Below are 18,304 nucleotides of genomic sequence, written 5' to 3'. Positions count from 1 at the left end.
CTAAGGCTCAAGCTCTGCTAGAATATATCAGTTCAGCCACACATATACTATGATGACCGACCAAAAACACCAAAAAACATACCGAAGTCCTCATACACCCCAATCTGATTCGGCTGCACACCATTCACCTTGATCCTAAGCGGGTCCGGCAGACTAGCAGAGAAAGCCGACGGCAGTGCATTCGAGTCCCAGAACGGTTGACCCCTCGCCGTCTGACAAGAGAACGATGATCAGGACTCGAACGAGCGAGTAAAACAAGAGAGGACAAGAAACATACCTGTCGATGTCGCCTCCGCGCATCATAAGCCCCCGCAAAGCCTTCGTCCACCTCCGCGACCGCACGGTCCATATCCGCCTTCTCGATCGTCCCGCTCGCCAAGTCGATATTATCCTGCACGAGGAGCATGATAACTGCGTCCGGGACCATTTGCTGTAGCACACAAAGGAATTAGGTGATTCAATCAGTCTCTCACTAGTAAGAACCACAAAGAAGAATGGACGCACGTTGCTAAATCCATGATCATTCAAGAACTGCCGCAGATGGTTCGAAAGGTTACTCCTCAACGGCTCCTTGCACGTCACCAGCGCGAGACTCCCCGCCAGCTTCTGCGCCATACTGTGTGCCGCGCCACGGAGTGTCTCCTCGTTTGGCTCCGTCGCGAAATCCTTCGCGACAAGCTCCCGAGTCGATATCCCCGCGATAGTGACCGAGCGCTCCACGACGGGAAGTATGATCTACAGGTCCCACCCAGATGAGCTCTACATCTCCTCAGGGAAAAGAGAAAAGAAGAACAAACACACCTCCCTCACAGACCGATCCACCGCCAACTGCACCGCCCTTTTAAACGCCGGATTACTCGGCAACGGCGCCAGCTGCCCACTAATCGTCACCCGGCCCACCAACTCGCCCAACAACACCTCAATCTGCGCTCCCACCGCCCTCGCCGCCGCCGTCTCGTTCGTCACATTCCCACCCCCTCCTACGCCACCACCTACGCCACCAACCCCAACCCCAGCTCCACCGCCGACGCCAGAGCCAGCACCACTGAGGGACAACAACTGCGCGTCTCCCACATGCATCTGCGCGTTCGGATCGTACCCTCCTCCTCCCCCCACTCCCCCAATTGGCAACGCCTCGATATCGCCCACATAATCCGGCAACCCCGGGCCCGCCATCGTCTCCATCCCGCCGATCGGCCGATGCCTCAATATCGACGTCGGCTCGATACTGTCCAGCGCAACAGACAAACTCGTGCAAAGCACCTCGATCTCGAACTTCTGGTTCAGCTTCAGTTCCGCGACATGGTAGAGCTCGGCGAGGAGCGCCATGACCGCCATCAGCCACGGGTCGGCGGCCTGAACACCGTCGACTTTGCTGCGGGCTCGAGCGTCTTGCAGATGAAGGGGATCGTGACGAGCAGACGCCCGGATTCGTAGCCTTCGATGAGCAGGTCTTTGAAGGACAGGTTCTTGTGCTTGATCGGTTTGTCGCGCGCGAGGGTGAGCGTACCGAGCCAGGAGCCAACGTTCTTGATGATTGAACGCTCCGAGGACGATTGCATCGTCTTTTCAGAGTTGAGCATGGAGGCGGACTTGACGATCGTTTCTTGCAACACGAACTTCGAGAGGACTTTCCGGTCGAGCGCGTCCAAAAACCTCAGATAAAGGGTGTGGTTGTTCGGCTCCGTGCTCACGCGCTGGTCGACGAGGTAATTCGCGAACCACCTTGCGTACTCATCCTTGAAACTCCCCTTCATATCCTCCAACTTCGCCTCGAAATTCATCGGCGCGAGGTTATTGACGATGAATAAAATCTTGTCCGACACCTCTTCCGGCGGCTCCTCCACCTCCTCCTCGAACTGGTCCGGACGAATCACATTGAACACAACGGGTGGTTCAGCAGGTCCAAGACTCAGTCCCCCGGGCGTACTCGACCCATGAACCGCAGCGGCCAACGCGCGCTGAATCGTCGCCCCGAGGTCCGGTCGCGCCTCCAACAGATGTGGGATATTCAACAACGCCTGACATAGCGGCTGCCACTCCGACAACCTCGACTCGAACCTCGACAGTGCCTGAATCCCAAACTTGAACAGGTTCGTCTCCGGCGGACAGTTCAGCGCGTCGATCACGTATCGGATCGCGATGCCGAGCGGAATATAGTCGACGAGCTGGAACTGAATGATCGACCCGAACAGGTATCCCGTCATCGCGAGCTCCCGGGCGGGGTACCACGTCTGGAAGAACTTGTATTCGTCGAAGAGGAAGAGGAGCATGCAGCTAAGAATCTCGTTCTCGCGCGGGTTCGTCGACGACTTGTTCCGCTCGAGCATCGCGATCACCTCGTCGATCGTGATCTGCTCGTCGTACATCTGCTTGAAGATCCCGTCCACTTCGGCCTCGATCTCGGGGGAGTAGTTGATGACAGTGAAGCCCGGTTCGGCGTCGGTGCCGGGAGCGAGGTTCATGAGACGGGGGTGGATTTGGAGACAGGCGTTTCGGATCTCGAGACAGTAGTCGACGTCGTTCGGGCGCATGCTGGTGGCACTATGGGCAGAACATAAATAAACGTGATTAAGTCGCATTTAAAAGCCACATACTTGTTACGGAGGAAGCGGAGGAAAATGGTGATCGTGAGAGGGTTGAGGGTCATGGTGCGCGACTCGACCTGAGGATCAGAAACCCGCGTCGTCTTCTCGGAGTACCAAGAGGACGAGTGGTGAAGACGTTGTCGCCGGTACACATCTTGACCTGGACTCCGGCCTTCTGACGGTTCGCCACAGCTTCTCGGATACCGTCTTGGAAAGAATCCTTGATTCCTGTGATACCTATGAGAGTTAGACCATTTGCCAGATGCTCGTATTCAACCTGATGACAAGTTATTAGCAAGGGAAAACGAGAAGAAAGAAAGAAACACACCTCATACCGTTCATCGATGTCGGCACCATTCGGCGGCCACTGCTCAAAGTTGCTGTAACAGAGCACTATAGTCCGCAACGACTGACTAGCTCAGAACGTGATTGTCCGAGAAATATTATCCGCTTCGAGCTCCCCTATCTCAGCTGTCTCTATCTGACCCTCCCCGTCCACCATGTCCTTCTCCCCAGTCACCTTCTTCCCGCCCTTCTTAGCCACGACAACGTGCCTCCTGCACCTCACCGTCAAAATCTTGCTGGCGCCCTTCAAGTGAATCCTCCACTTCTTCTTCTCGCCTGCCTTCAGCTGAACGACCACACCCATGGCCTTCCGTGCACTTGAGAACGGCACAACCTGAGCGACACCGTCGTCCCGTTCCGCATTATCCCGAACCTTGCGATACGACCTCCATCCCCTCTCCTTCGTAAACTTCAATAACGCCGTCTCCGTCTTACTGCCAATGAACACCATCTTGCCCGACCCCGGACCCTCGTCCTTAAACGCCATCGAATTAACCGATATCGACGCGCCCAAGAGCACGCGAAGCTCGAGCGAGATTTGTTCATTCAGGCCGTTCGAGTCCAGCGGGAAATACAGCAGGCGGCACAGAAGATGCCATCACACTTGCGACAGTGGTGTCTGCGCTCGAAGATGGAGAACCGCTTCGGGGCATCAAAAGAGGCAGGGTCAGAGATTGTGGCATTGGAGGACACGTCAGAGGGGAAGGAGCATGAAGAGGACGCAGAGGACGGCGAGTATTCTGCTGTGGCACGTGGTGTGTTGCGGATACTTGATAGTTTTGGAGGTGGTGGACGACCACATTAGTGGAAACAAGAGGTGACGATGAGAATTTGGCGGAGTCGACGATCTCCACTAGATCGTACAGATTGCTGCACGCGGGAATATGAAGGTGTGCGTGGAAAGGTGGACGAAATGAGAGAAGTCGAAGGCGGGCAGGCGAAGAGCGTAGCTTGTATAGATTGTGGGAAAGCTTGCCACAGTCTGGCATAGAGGCTGTCAGGCACAGTATATACGGACTTGGACTGGAGAATAAGAGTAGTAAATATTAGCGGATGCCAAGCTAACATGGACACCTCATATAGGAAAGGATAGAGATGATGATATACGTGACATACCTGCAGGGCGAGGACGCGTGCGGTGATGTTGGCGCAGCGGTCGTAGCATTGTAGTGGCAGCACGGTTGTATGGCGAACGGTCGGGGACCGATGTAGAAGGCTCAGAGCTGGGTGTTGACGGGGTCTTTGCGGTACTGTGATCTTGGTGGTAGGCCTCGGCAAGACAAAGAATGATCTAAGAAGGTCAACAATGTCAGCATTCTGTTCAAACACAGTTCGAAAAAAACAACCCTCGCCGCTGGTGTCATGCGCAAATCAGGGCGACACCAGACAAGGCACACGGATATTGGGTAGAGGGACACACCTTCTGACATGAAGGTCAATTGTGTTCGAGGGAGACTAGGGTTGAGCGGCTTGACCTCGTGTGCCATGTATGTGATTGGTTAGAGGAAAGAGCAAGAAACCAGTGTGCAGCCTGCAGTCTAAGCTCCAGGATAAACTCGCTGCCAGTAGATATATAAGAAAGGCTTGACTTCAGACCTGGAGAAGAGCCATTGTCGACTAGAACGAAGATGAGACCGATGAGAGTTGAAGTAACGAGGCTGTGGCGAACTCTTCGATAAGCTAAGTTCTGATTGGCTGCACCCAATCAGCTTATGTTATGTGGCACAGCGGTATTTACCACCGTGGGTGGCACCACTCGACTTCAGCGCTTTCGCGTCAGCCCCGAGTAATTCTCTGCTCTGCCTCTGTATATCAAGTACTTACATGCAAGGGTTTACATCCTTGTCTTTGCACCGGGCTGAATAGGGACTGGAGTGACGAGAATGGCACAATTTATAGAAATGACACAGAGGACAATAGGTAGAGGTATCAGTGAAAGCGCTTGTATAGAAGAATGAGAGAATAGTGGGCGATGACCAAAAAATGTATGAGTGACACGGCAATAGAGAAAGGGAACACGTTTAAAATTGGGAGGTAGAGGGTATACTGGAATAAACTTGCACCAAAAGGATACTGAGCTGGAAATGAACAGCGAAGAGCAGTCAGAAGGCGCCAAGAACAAGATACTAAATAACTCGAGATGATGACAAATGAGACATGTCCAAGAATATGTGACGGATGCACTGTTAACAAGAAAAGATAGACATAGAAGCCAAGAAGAATAGGCTCGACAATAACAAAATATCAAGAAGTGAGGACGACAGAACCACAACAGCACTCGGGATATGAAGTTGACAAGATACACTGGCTCGAAGCGATGTCTAGGTTAGTTGAGATAGTGTACGTCGAAGTCGTCAAAGCCAACCTGTCATAATCCCTCCTCCTATTCAGAATGCCCGGGCCGCCGAAGTGACCTTACATCCCGTTCCATCCATGATTGAAGTGAAAGTTGGCAGGGGGCGGAGCATACATATGCGGGGCTTGAGGGTGATGCGTGCCTGCTGCAAAGTTCTTTGGCAACGTCTGAGAGAAGCACGGAACAAGGTGAAGATGGAAAAAACTTACGAAGAATATATGTGGATAAGCTGGCGGAACGATTCCTGACACCGAGATGGAAAAGGGAGGGCTGGTGTTAGGATAATTTGGGCCTGAAAACCCGTGTCCAGTGAAAGGCGCCGTCCCAGATCCACCAGCTCCAGGTCCACGGGCACCAAATCCACCCGTCCCATCTCTGCCAGCACCTGGAAGCGGGTGGGATCCATCTCTGGAATCACCGTGTACGCTAGGAGGTTGTGAAGCAAACTCAGGACCTTCGCTGGCTGCATCTGGCCAAGCAGCATCAGAACCAGGATCTTGGTTATCGGCCATGTCGTTGGGGTTGCCAGTCGAGACGGAGTCCAACTCGCTGCCAACGGTAGCAGTGATTCTGGAGTAGAGCGTGTTCCCTTCCTCGTCAGTGGTGTTCTGGGATGCAGGTGGAGTGAGAGGGCGAGGGTTATGAAACGATAGTGGATGCTCGGAGGAGGATGGACGAGAGGTATAAGTGGGAACGGGGAATGGGGATGATGCAGAGACTGTGGTGAGGTTACCCATGCCGTGCTCTCGAAGGTGGTCGTACCAAGCGGAGGCGGCCTCTGCCTTTGTTGTGAAAGACTTGTAGCCATCGCCTTCGATATTGCCGTGTACGAAGGGTGGTGCTGAGCTATATGTATAATATCAGACTGACGAACGTGATACAGGAGGGTAGATAGCATAGTGATAAAGAAAATGGCCTACTTGATGTCAAAAACCCCTTGGTGAAGGCCTTTGAAAACGATGACCCAGCTACGCAGTATGTGCATCGGCCTATTAAGGGGCATTGGCGTCGGCGGTCGATTTTGGAGGAAGGTGGAAGGGGTGTTGATCTGGCCGCCATCGCTTTTCAGAGATGGAGAGGACGAGCGTTCATCAAAAGCCGCATCCTCATCAATGGCGCGCTGAGTAGTGATTAGGCGAGGCGGAACCATGGTAAATTGTGCGACGGTGTCGTCGTCGACTTCGACATCGCTCTCGTTGTTGTCAAGTTCAAACGAAGCAGCCAAAGACGGAGGAGGAGCAACGGGACTAAGAGGTGTAGATGTGTAGGTCTCTGCCATATGGAAGTCGGTTTGAGGTAGCGGAAAAAAGCAGTAGTGGAAGATGGTGGTGGTTAGAGTCCAGGTACGGTCATGAATCCCAGAAGGAGGGGGCAAGTTTATATATGCTGGACAGACCGTGAGTAGCTGTACAGAATTGTACAATTTGTATACCGATCTGTCGCCGCTGCGGGTGGCACCGGAACCTCGAAAAGGTTTACTTGGCTTCCATATTGAGTATATAGCAATCCCTATTTTTACACACAATCTCTGCCTACTTCACGTATTCGCCGTCTTTAATATTTCCCATTCGTTATCAGAAAAAATATTGTCTCAATAAAGGGTGTTAAGGAGCGACACACAGTACGATTAATTTGAGGAAAGGAAAGCAGAAAACAACACACAGATGAACCGAGAACGTAAAACACATTATCAAAAAGAGCAAAGCCACGCCGTGTCAGCCCGTCGGCAATCCTACAAAGACAGTCCTCGGTGTCTAGCCAGATGTCAATCAACTTATCGGTCTGCTCAAAGTGCTATGTCGTTCTAGAAGAAGTAGTTCAGCAAGAGTAGACTGCCTTTGAGAGCAAGGACATACGTTCGATGACCTCACAGTCTACCTAAGACAGCAGTAAGATAGTGCTACTTAGAGCCACAGAAATAACATACCATGCCACGACGACAAATACAAAGAATCTTGACTGTTGAGATGTGGCGAGCACCGAAGCGAACGTGCTGAATGATTTAAAGTTAGAAAAAGAAAGAAAGATTTCATCTAGGAATACATCCTACCTGGATAGGTGGACCCTCTCAGGTCTCGTTTGCATCGGGGGGCTGGCGTACAGTGCGGGTGCAGAACATATAATAAGCAGCATAGATAAGGATGATACAGTATACGCCGACTAGAAGCCCCATCAGTATGATCTCAGCAGTGGTCGCGTCTCCAAGGGGTTTCGATGACATTGAAAACGATGGGAAATGGTCCACAGGGAGTACCTGCAAGCAGTTTTGAAAGGATTGGCGAACGAGTGCTTCTGCGGGGCAGGCAGCGGAAGGTGGTGGTTTGTTCAAGGTGGAAAAGACGTATAGAATCTTACATATTAGATATAGGAAATTGTAGTCCTGAAGATGATGGATGTGACGTACATGACTAACATCATTCAACGAGCAAGTTGATGCAGCTGTTTATAGCACGGGCGTTTTGCAATGCGAACTGACGGACCTGCCCGGTTACATTGCAATGCGAACTGGCGGACCTGCCCAGTTACATTGCAATGTCTTTACCTCTGCGCTTCGCATGTCCAATGGAAGGTGGTGACATCGAGGTTTTGGTGCCCTGAGTCGGGATGCAAAGGCGCTTGTCTCCTCATCTGCCTTGCGCTTGAGGAAACAACCGTAGCCTGTAAGAAGAGGGACAAAGAGAATAAAGAGGAAAACATATTGTTGGCCACGAAAGGTTCAAGCGAGGCTCGGAATCTGCCGGCCTTCCAAGCTACCGACATCTATCGAGACACAGATCCTTGTTGCCTTCTTCTGGGCGCAATGATGATGGCCGCATTCGTGGAAATATTCACATCAAATCTTGTTATGGTATTGCCTGGTCCGCCCTGTCACACCTCGTGTTCTCCACTTGCGTTCTCCACTCGTGTTCTCCACTCGCGTTCTCCGTCTTCACTCTGGTTCTCCTCCCTCTCAGGCTTCGATTTGCTGACTCTATCAAATCCTTTGTCTCATGTCAGTCTCTTCTGAAGTTGAACCTAGAAAGCGTGGCCGGGGGAGTTGGGCTCATGGGAAAGCCAGAGAGTTCCTTCTCGCTCACCGAGATCAGTTCTGGGCTAGCGAGGGTAATAAGGCTGAACGTGGCACTTTCTACGATCGTGTTACAAATCTCTGGTTCCAGAATTTTGGACCTAATCAACCGTACAACGAAGCGCCTCCGGATGATATTGAACTGTCTTATGTTTTGAAACCTGGCGTTGTTAGACCAAGAGGCTCGGGGGAGTATACCAGGCATTGGGTGGCTATGCGAGATGTGCGTTCCTTCCTACTACAATCAATCCGCCAGTCTCATCATGATCATACTCTTGGTGACGGGTCTAACGATATGTGCTGTCAAATGTTAGCGTCTTGGAGCATGGATGCGGAATAATTTGGCCTATGGCGCTGAAGGGCAACAAATGACAAACGCCGCCACATCTGTCGCGCAAGACGGTGCCACTTCTGTCGAACAGGAATCTTCCTCGGGTAACTGGGTCGGGGGACTTCTTACTTTCTACAAGCAGCATCACTTTGAACGAATCAAGGATACATACAATCGCAAGTGGAGTCAAGCTCTGGCTGATTTCGATGACAGCATGGCCTCCGGTGGTGCACCTCAGCTGCCCAAACCCTCAAATTTCCATGCCATGAATGCCGCTGTCCCAGAGTGCTTCGATAACGAACCTGCGGAATTCAAGGAGGAGGTGACCAAAGCACACGCTGCGGCTGTTGCGGCGAAGGAGAAAAGGAAGGAGGTGGAGAAGGAGATCGCCCAAGGCCTACGCAGGAAGGCAAGGAGAGAGAAAACGAGAGCAAAGGAGAAGGCAAGGGCAAGGGCAAAGGAACTTGAGGTAATAGAAAGGACTCCGGAGGAGTACCAGAAGTGAGTTCTTTTTCGTTCCCCTTGTCCATCCTCATGAATTTGGGCCCCCTTTTCGTTACGCTTTCATCATGGTCTCATATTTTGCATTGTACTCTTAATCCTCCCATATCATTGAATCGTTGATTACATGTCGCTGGCACTGAGCACTGTGCTTTCAGAGAAATCGACGGCATATGCAATGAGTTACAGTTTACACTCGACAAAATCTATGCGAAGGCGGGGCTGTGCGCCACCATCACTCTTGCCGGCCCATGGCCCTCAAAAAATGGTCAAATCCAATATTTGACGTGAGGATTTTTCGCTACAGTCTTCGTCGCCCTTACGCTCAACAAACACATTTTATCAGACTTCAAAATAACAACGGCCATGGTGGAGTAGGTCGTCGATGGGACGAAGTTGATCAAGCGGGGTGGAAAGCGGCTGCTACATCGTTTGTGGCTACAATAAGCCCACTTTACAGTCAGTTCACCACTCTTGTACTACATCTCGAGCATCTCACTGACTTGCGGTGCTTACTTAGGTCCTGAGATTTGCAATCGCCGCGCACTTAAAAGCAGTGTGGCCTCGCAGCTCAAGCCTGAACAGACCTGGGCCACCCAAACTGACTCACATATACGCGAGCCTGGTCCTAGCACAGCACAATCAGACATGATTAAGGCTCTGTCCACGCCACTCCTCGAACTAGATATCACTCCATCGACAACTTCCACATGGCGCCACACACAACGAGATCGGTCGACGCTGTCACAGAAGCCGGATGCATCCAGTTCATCACTGAACTCGGATCTTTCTTCCTCACATACACTGAACACGCCCCCGGCATTCGACCCCATATCTTCTCAGTGCATAGCCAATCCCACGGTCGCCACCATGACCAAACCGACCTCCATGCTCGCCACCTTCACTAAACCGTCAAGTTCCGTCACGAGGAACTGCTCTGTGCTCCAAACCGTTCATGGTGATCCTGCGGACCTGGGTGTGTCAAATTTGCCTTCTGACTTGAGTCTGTCTGAGTCAGGCACTACGGACACTCCCTCGTCGACCGCTTCCTATCCCACTCAGCTCACAGCCAGCCCCATAATCGCCACTCCAAACGATCCAGCCTCCGTAATCGCCACTCCAAACGATCCTGCCTCCGTCCTCGCCAACTCCTTCACCGTACCTTCGAGCTCTGCCACACAGGACCTCCCTCCAATCCAAGCCATTTACGGCGATGATATGGCTGTCGCCAGTGACCCATTCTCCGACAAGAGCATTGTTGATCCATTCCTCAGTGCTCCCGGAATGCTCGAGCCTCCAAGCAACCTGTTTGGTGCTGGATTCGTATGGCCTGGCCTGGTTGCAAATATGGGACTGGACGCCTCCTACCTCTTTGACGGTGATGTCCCACTAGTAGGGGTTGGCTCGCCAGAATCAAGGCTGGATCAGTTCCCGCATACATCCTCTGACTTTGACGAACTCATGGACGCATCGGGTTTCTCTTTGGGCATGCGGACTCGGGCAACGAACAACTTCTATATCCCCGATGTTCTCAATTGCCGATCAGAGTGGACGGAATTAAACAGCCATGCGTACCCCAGCACGCCCATAGAAGGAGATGATGCACGTAAAGATGAGGAGAACGGGGATGTAGATGAGGAGGAAGACGGCGATGGCGACGGAGAAGGGGAAGAGGAAGAGAAGGAAGAATTGGAGGTATCGGAGAGCGTTGCGTACAGTAGGAAACGGAAAAGGTAGGTTTTATTAACATCAATATACAATGTCACTCATATCCCTGTCTCCTTTCAGTTGTGATACAATATCCACTTATCCGGCTTTTGAGAAACGGCTGTGCCACAGGTGGTAGGTGGGTCTCTGTGTGGCGAGGGTTTGTTTGTTCGTGATCTTGTGGCGTTTATTCCACCAGTCAGATAATTGATCCTAGTGGTGTCGCTTGTCCAGCCGTTGCTTTGTGGCCCTACAAATTGACAAGCCTCGAGCATCTTTTCTTGGAGATATGCAAATGTTCCTCGTCATGCAATTTTCTTCCTATATTAGGGTAACGTGTGGCGATTGAAATATCGGCCTTGGACTGGTGGCACTTTGACTGTTGTTCAACCGCTTACGATGACATTTACTAATTTTCTAATGTTAATTGCGGCCTCTGCACCTTGGCCATCATTCAAGTATGAAGGAGATTGAGCAAAAAACACTCTGACCTTATTTCAAACGCAAGACTCAGGGTGTCACCCATCGACGCCACTCTTATTATGTCATCTCTTCATTTGAACAGTGTATCAGAGCAGTGTGGCAACACACACTGGGCCTTCCTCACGTCCTTTCCTTCACATTTCTAGTTGATCAGGTCTTGCCTCACATATCGTACATGGATACGATTAGTCCCCCATGTATCCAACATTCTTACATCAAGCCAGTCCATCAGCAGTACTATCGTAAGCTATCGGTGCGCAAGCGGTGTTTTCGAAATCCTGATTTAGTAGACCGCAGGCTATGTACATCAATGGACAGGTAATACATTTCCTCGGTCACGAGCAGAGGATCAACAACCCTGAATTTTCTCACCATGCCCTCTTGCCCTTGCCCTCCGTCGCCCTCCGTCTTGTCACCACCACATCTCCACCTCGTACTACCCTCACTCATTTTTAACACTCAAAAATCCTAGCACTTGTTCTAGGGACGAAAATCCTGTCTATTAGGTGTGTCCTTGAGCATTTGTTTCTATTCCGATGGCCCTGCTGAACCTCGTATTAATCACCGCTTCTGGCACTTTCGACCAGCCCGCCGTCCTCCAAGCCTGCAAGAGCTCAATATCGTGGTTTGTTCATACTGTCCGTAATCTCTTTCTCTCAGATGAAGTCATCAATAAAGATTTATTCCATTTAGAACATCCAAATTGCAGACGCGTTGCTCGCTGAAGTAGACGCGACGATATTACAAACGCGTCAGTCCTTGTCCGTCTCCAGGTTGCATACTCCTCAATGACGTGTCGTCACATTGTCTCTACCCTGGGCCATGCTCAGACACATCAGGCTAAGGTAGTCAAGCCACCCTTACTCAAAGGGAGCGACCTGTTTCCTCTTCTCTGCCACTAGGTCTTCCGCCTCGGTGAGCTTCAGCTTTATATGCTTCGCATATCCTTCTAATATTGGTACACAGGCTATTTTTACTGCCAGGTTTTTTTCGGCCAGACTCAAACCCGTGCTTGGAGTTCTGTAAGTTATGACTCCAGCTTATGACTATGAAATTCGTTCACGATTGTCATATTGAACCTGTTCCTTGTCAGGCTTACATCCTTCTGATGGCGGATTCTGAACGACGCTACCGCACTCGCTCACTAAGCCGGGCGGAATCACAACCTCGCAGTCCTTCTCGTGGTGACCAGAACGGTACCCTTCAACCTACGACTCGGAACACCAATTACAGCCAGGCCATGGGTCAAAGTGATGACTTATTCTTGAATGCTCATACAACAGGCACTCGTCTCGCATCTCTTCGCTCCTTCTCTGCCATTCCGGAATCACCCTCTCAGGATCTAGGCTTTCCGCCTCTGGAACCGGAGTCTCCGACAGATATTGTCTTGGAAAATCGCCAAAAACGCCAAAACGCAAACCGCCTCAAGCAGCAGCCTGTTCTTTCTCATCTTGATGACTCTGCTCACCAGACAAATCTCCTTCCGATACGTTTCGCTCAACTTCCAGCCAAGTCCTCTCAGAGTTCCAGCACTGGTTTCACAACAAATGTGCCGCATACCCTTGTACCACACGTCGAGGGAGACAACAAGCACCTTCCACCAATTACTTCCAGCCAGCTTCCAGAAAATGGCGGCGATATGCCACATCGACGACACTATGTCTCAAAAGTCCCCGAACACTCTCCAATATTTGAGGACCCACACCAGGAATATGAATCGCTTGGCTCGCCAGCTGAAGGTATGCAAATTTTAAGTCATTGTATACATCGGTCTTCGAACTGAGCCCTGTCACACAGGCCCATCAGTTCATAACCCGACAAATGCCATCGAACCTCATCCACTTCGAGTACATGATATTAGAGACGGTAAGATAGAGTTCGTTGATCAATAGACATATTTCAATGCTCTGATAATACATCACAACTCTAGACAGTACCGTGAAAGAAGCGACCCATAGCTCAAACAAGTCACTCGGCGAACACCAAGTAGGGAGATCCACTGGTCACGAGTAAGTCAAAATCATGATGTCTTGTAAAAGTTCTATCCCCTCATTTGTCAACAGAGGCACCGAACGTTCCAAGCACGAAGTGAGTTTGGCAGGTGAAATTGACGTGTCTGTATCCGGGTATGCTTTCTCATTACAGTCATATGTCGTATGCAGGCAAGCTGAGGTAGATTAATGCTGCGTTTTGATAGGAACGACAAGGATAACGAGGCAAACCGGTCTGACAGTGGTAGTGATAGAGATGACAGCTCAGAAGATGACAGTGACAGCATACTACATGTTGCCCGCACAACGACCGGTCGCGTCTCTCATGCAACCTCTGCCATTTTGAGCCAGGGCTTTGCGCAAATCGATGAACTATTCGGTGATCTTGAGCAGCAATCTAAAATGTCTGCTCAGCGACTGCTTCGGCACTACAACAACCACCGGAATTTGAATGGAGGTGCTCGTGCCACAAATCACTGGAATCTTTATCAACCATACTTTCGGCAACATCAGGATGAGGAACGTGCTCAATTGGAAAGTGATGAACTCCAAGGTGTGTTTCGGACCTCATGGAACGGTAAAGCATAATGCTGTGGACACCTACTAACATCCCATAATTCAGGGTGCACAGAGGCCCAAATTGTGAAATATTGTTACGACAAGTTTCAGAAACGTTATTCACGAAACGACGCATGGAAAATAATACTCGAGCGGTGGGAGGAGTTTGAGGAGGCCGCTGATCAGGGTGTTACAAGTATAGCTGACAGGACTCGCCTCTTTAATAAGTCTGTGTCGAGCATGGAGGAAATCGTGAGTCATGTCACTCATCTGGCACACTGATAATCTGTTAACCTGGCCCCTTGTTGCAATAGGCTAATCGTGAATCAAGCTTGAATAAATTTGAATACTTGATACTTGCGTGCGGTGCGCTTGTTAACAGTGATGGAAGTCTGGTACGGGTCTCTGGCACACCACTCACGCACGGGGTACGATTGACTATATCAATTTTTTCGACTGCTCTCATCCGTCAAAACTGAGTATTCATCCTCCCGCAGTTCCTACAGAAACTTCTTTTGCCCGGAATTGATGTTGATGAGCTACAGGGGCACTTTAAGACCCATGTTTAGTACGTCTTATAGACTAGCGGTATCGTGGTCATCTACTAATGCAATGGTATATAGTGAGCAAAATAGGGTCGAGCGTCTCAAGTTTTTGAACTCACAGGTCGCAGTCATGAACGCTGTTCCTCTCGCATCCACTTCAGCCGTCTTACGCCTGCTTCCTGACGTCAAATCGGACAACCTCAACGTCGACAACAAGCCTATTCCTTCGAGCGAGGCTATCGTCGCTGATCAGGCAGAGGCATACGATAGCACTGCTGACAGAATCAGAGACTGGGTGCGCCGTCAGATGAGTAAGCACACTCACAATAAGAGACTTAAATACACTCTTCAGATGGCGTGGACTGATTATTTTGTCACAGGTGCCGCCGGTGTCAATCCAAAATCGCTCAAAAAGTTGGCATGGAGAAAGCTTCCCTCTGAATTTGGTTCCAATGGTCTATACTGGAAGAACTACCCGGAAGACGTACGATTTCCGCCTGAAGTAGCTGCTGGCAGAGGCATCTCAGCGTTGACAAAGAGAGAGATGGAGGTACTGTGTATGCAGATGAATGACCCGACTCATCCTATGGCTATACTGAAAGATACAGCCCGAAACGGTGTTAGAGGTGCGTCTTTTTGTCTGATCACAAGATATCATCTACTAATGAAAAGGCTTCATCTTCAGGCCATCTTTCAGAGGAAATGGTCGTCATCGAAGGCGTGCCCCCTGATTCGGAGTCCAAGCTTGCCTTTGGTCGAGTGCTCTATAGAACTGGCAAATCTGCACGGAAAGGATTGCCTCGTCTGCAGCCTAACCCTCCGGATCAATCGAGGGAATCTATGGACAATACCGGGCCAGGTATGTTCTGATATGGTGTTCTTCATGAGCGGTCACAAGTCAAACAATTGTGAAACGAGTAATCTTACACCCGGCATAGATCTTGCAGAAGGGTCAGGCGGTCCCGCCACTACGGACGACTCACCAGCTGGTGATCAGATGCAAACTAAGGGGAAAGAAACCGAGGTCGTATCAACACAAGGGCTGAGCGTAGACAATGACGCACAGTCCAACCCGAAGCGTCCTCGATCTCCTAGCCAGCAGGAGCACCTCTCTGAGCCTCCCACAAAGATACCGCGACAAGATTCTTCTCAAAGTGTCGCACGATCATCCCATATTGCCAAACCAGACACCACCTCCCATAAAAGTTCGACATCCCGCAGCAAGACACTCAAATTCTCCGTAGCGTTACCCTCTCAGCCTCATCCGGAGGCAACTGGTGGTGCGGGCAGCGAGAAAGCACAGTGGCGTATGACCGAGATGACAGATGAACGCATAGACTCTCCCCCGGGTGTAACGGAAACAGTACGTGGCCGTCACGGTACGGTTTGCCTCTGGAGTACACTAACAGATGCGATAGACTCGTGTTCATACCGTTGTCGAGCCCAAAAATGCAGTGTCCGCTCAGCCCACATCACCATCCCACCCGCACACCAATGTAACTTCTGACCAGCCCCATTCTCGACCCCGTCCACGACCTATCCACAAGGGTTCAAATCGGACAGAACTGTTAAAGCGTAACGAAGAGCATCAAGGGACTTCAAATGTCAGTTTTGTGGTTTCTGTGGACGAATACCTAATCTCTAATGCCCTTCACACAGAACGATGGCAGCATCATTGACGGACCTAGTATGCAACATTTGGTTACATCGCTGATGACAGATGAGATACCAAAGAGCGACATCCCAATCCTCCCGCCCTCAAATTCCTCAGGCATGAGAGATGAGCGTGGCGAACTCTTTCCAGAGAACGGTAAATTCACCCTCGTCATATTGATAAATATCTCGTGACAAGTCTGCTCTTAGGGGTAATACGTCAACACAACAAACTTCATACCCCACAGCCCCAGGTCTTGACCTTTCCAGCCTCAACATTAGCATCGACTACACGCCCTACCTCGTCAATGTCATTTGACCCTTCAACTGCAGCCTCTCATAACTCGTCTTCTCGTTCACGTGGGCCTTCTCGCCCTCCATCTATTCGCCCTCCATCAGCCCGGGGATCTTTTACACATCCTACATTTCCGCACCTATCGTTCATGCCTGGGCCACATAGACAAGGCAGTGCATCGACATATCATCATCCTACTGTTGGACCTACACTGCCACCTATATCGGAAATGACCGATTTTTCTGCGGACTGGTACACCTCACCACGAAATTTGGACGGCCCGGCCACTCAAGGCGTACACCATACTATGTTTCCAGGTATTCAAAGTGCCCGTGGCCAGGATAATTACCACTCTGAGATGGGCCACACTCCTCACTACCTTAGCGCTGAACGAGCACCCTCCACAGCGCCTTTCGATCACCATTCACATCCCATACTCAGACATGGAAACCAGAACGTCGGAGGTTATTATCGCCCGCAGACCGGCTTTTCAATGCATCACGGCCCTTATTCCGACCATACCGATTCTGTGCACATGCGTACCGATGTCGACATGCATATGAACCAGTTCGTCCCATCCATGATGAACATGCACCACAACAATATCCATACGTTCGACATGTCAAATGTCCTCAGCGAAGAGTCCATGAGCACTGCTGGCCATGGGTATTTCTCAGCGGATGACGGTGCTGGTCCGGGTGGCGATACCGGCGTAGCAGGCCCTGGGCCATCCACAATGAGTCACTTACATCAAGAGACTCGTTTACGCCAGGCTGACCCTGTGATCTCAATCCCTTCGACCCTCGGAGAGGTCTATGATCATGGGCCACAAGAACGCCTGGATGGCTCATCTACATCCATGAGTTGGAATAATGGTATGAAGTGATGACGAAGAATCATTGTACGAGACCCCTATTGCGGTGAGTGCCAGTCGGGATTGTAGACCACAACTTTGGCTGACGTCTATCTCCACCACCTACTGTTCCTGTGTGATACCTGCCGTTCCGATATCTGGCACGTTTTTGCTTGCGGACCATGACTTTTTTGAAACGTAGGTGATGGTGATTCGTATCTTTGAAGTATGTGAGGAGGCCATGACTTATATTTTCTTGGTGTCTATGTTCGACAAGTTTGATGTGCAGTCCTTGTTTTGGTGTTCCAAAATTTGTGCTCGATAGCTTTAATACGACGTTAGTTTCTTGATTATTTGTGTTGTGTATTGTCTAGCTGCACGATTCCCCAGCACTACAAAATGGCATTTGGCCTGTATATCCCATGCCACGGCTGGCAAATTTATATGCTCACCAAAAGACGTCAAGATCTTGACTTTTTTTAATCTCAGGTGTTTATCCGGAGGCAACCCCGGAACGTTTAAAAAAAATCTTGTTCACCATCCTGACATGATCCCGCGATGTTTCTCCCAAATCATCCTGAGATGCTTCCGGGGTGTTTTCTCGAGTATCATACCTCAAATCATCCTGAGATAATGCTAAGGAGTATCAAAGGTATTATCATCAGTCCATCCTGGGATGATCGAGATGATAGTAAACCATCCATAAGCATCCCAGAAATTATCCTCAAATCATCGGTGAACATCCTAGAGATCATCATCATATTTCCCTGTGATTATCGCGAGGAAAATCTCGATTCAATGATATATAAAAGGCAGGACCATCGCGAGATGTCTGGCTAACAGGTCCTCTTTTACTGTAACAACATCAAACCAAACAGGACGACACGTAAGCGATTGTTGGCATCCATGGGATGACGAGTCGCCATCGACACCACCTCCAGTGCGAAAACGCCCAAGGACAAGCTACATTCCGAGACCAACGATAGCTTTGACCCCAGAGAAAAAGAAGCAGCACCGACACGAAAGTTATG

General features: G+C 50.4%; 3 protein-coding genes across 3 annotated transcripts; 1 reads left to right on the top strand and 2 right to left on the bottom strand.

Annotated features, from left to right (window-relative positions):
- STEHIDRAFT_154920 (uncharacterized protein) lies at positions 1-3,420 on the bottom strand (the record flags this gene model as incomplete). Its single annotated transcript, XM_007302050.1, has 10 exons — positions 1-17; positions 83-212; positions 278-430; positions 505-735; positions 802-1,356; positions 1,416-2,544; positions 2,598-2,665; positions 2,725-2,865; positions 2,917-2,981; positions 3,075-3,420. 10 exons carry the CDS (start codon positions 3,418-3,420, stop codon positions 1-3), a joined length of 2,835 nt encoding a protein of 944 aa, XP_007302112.1.
- Positions 3,421-3,734: 314 nt separating this feature from the next.
- STEHIDRAFT_154919 (uncharacterized protein) lies at positions 3,735-6,568 on the bottom strand (the record flags this gene model as incomplete). The annotated part of the gene is made up of 5 exons (XM_007302049.1): positions 3,735-3,956; positions 4,050-4,224; positions 5,353-5,444; positions 5,499-6,135; positions 6,210-6,568. 5 exons carry the CDS (start codon positions 6,566-6,568, stop codon positions 3,735-3,737), a joined length of 1,485 nt encoding a protein of 494 aa, XP_007302111.1.
- Positions 6,569-8,279: 1,711 nt separating this feature from the next.
- Positions 8,280-17,746, top strand: STEHIDRAFT_109479 (uncharacterized protein; the record flags this gene model as incomplete). Its single annotated transcript, XM_007302048.1, is given in 28 exon segments — positions 8,280-8,579; positions 8,671-9,188; positions 9,347-9,475; positions 9,535-9,647; positions 9,709-10,921; positions 10,977-11,030; positions 11,130-11,226; positions 11,461-11,620; positions 11,885-12,003; positions 12,072-12,129; positions 12,345-12,400; positions 12,472-13,117; positions 13,176-13,244; positions 13,309-13,387; positions 13,576-13,922; positions 13,992-14,179; positions 14,242-14,355; positions 14,425-14,495; positions 14,551-14,783; positions 14,853-15,098; positions 15,158-15,331; positions 15,411-15,835; positions 15,891-16,076; positions 16,132-16,282; positions 16,336-17,295; positions 17,315-17,340; positions 17,476-17,499; positions 17,648-17,746. The coding sequence occupies 28 exon segments, from the start codon at positions 8,280-8,282 to the stop codon at positions 17,744-17,746; spliced, it is 6,855 nt and encodes a 2,284-aa protein (XP_007302110.1).
- Between the last annotated feature and the right edge of the window lie 558 nt (positions 17,747-18,304).

Source organism: Stereum hirsutum (genome assembly GCF_000264905.1).
Source record: "Stereum hirsutum FP-91666 SS1 unplaced genomic scaffold STEHIscaffold_4, whole genome shotgun sequence".
Taxonomy (NCBI): domain Eukaryota; kingdom Fungi; phylum Basidiomycota; class Agaricomycetes; order Russulales; family Stereaceae; genus Stereum; species Stereum hirsutum.
The sequence above is the reverse complement of the archived record's forward strand: the minus strand, read 5'-3'. Positions and strand labels throughout refer to the sequence as shown.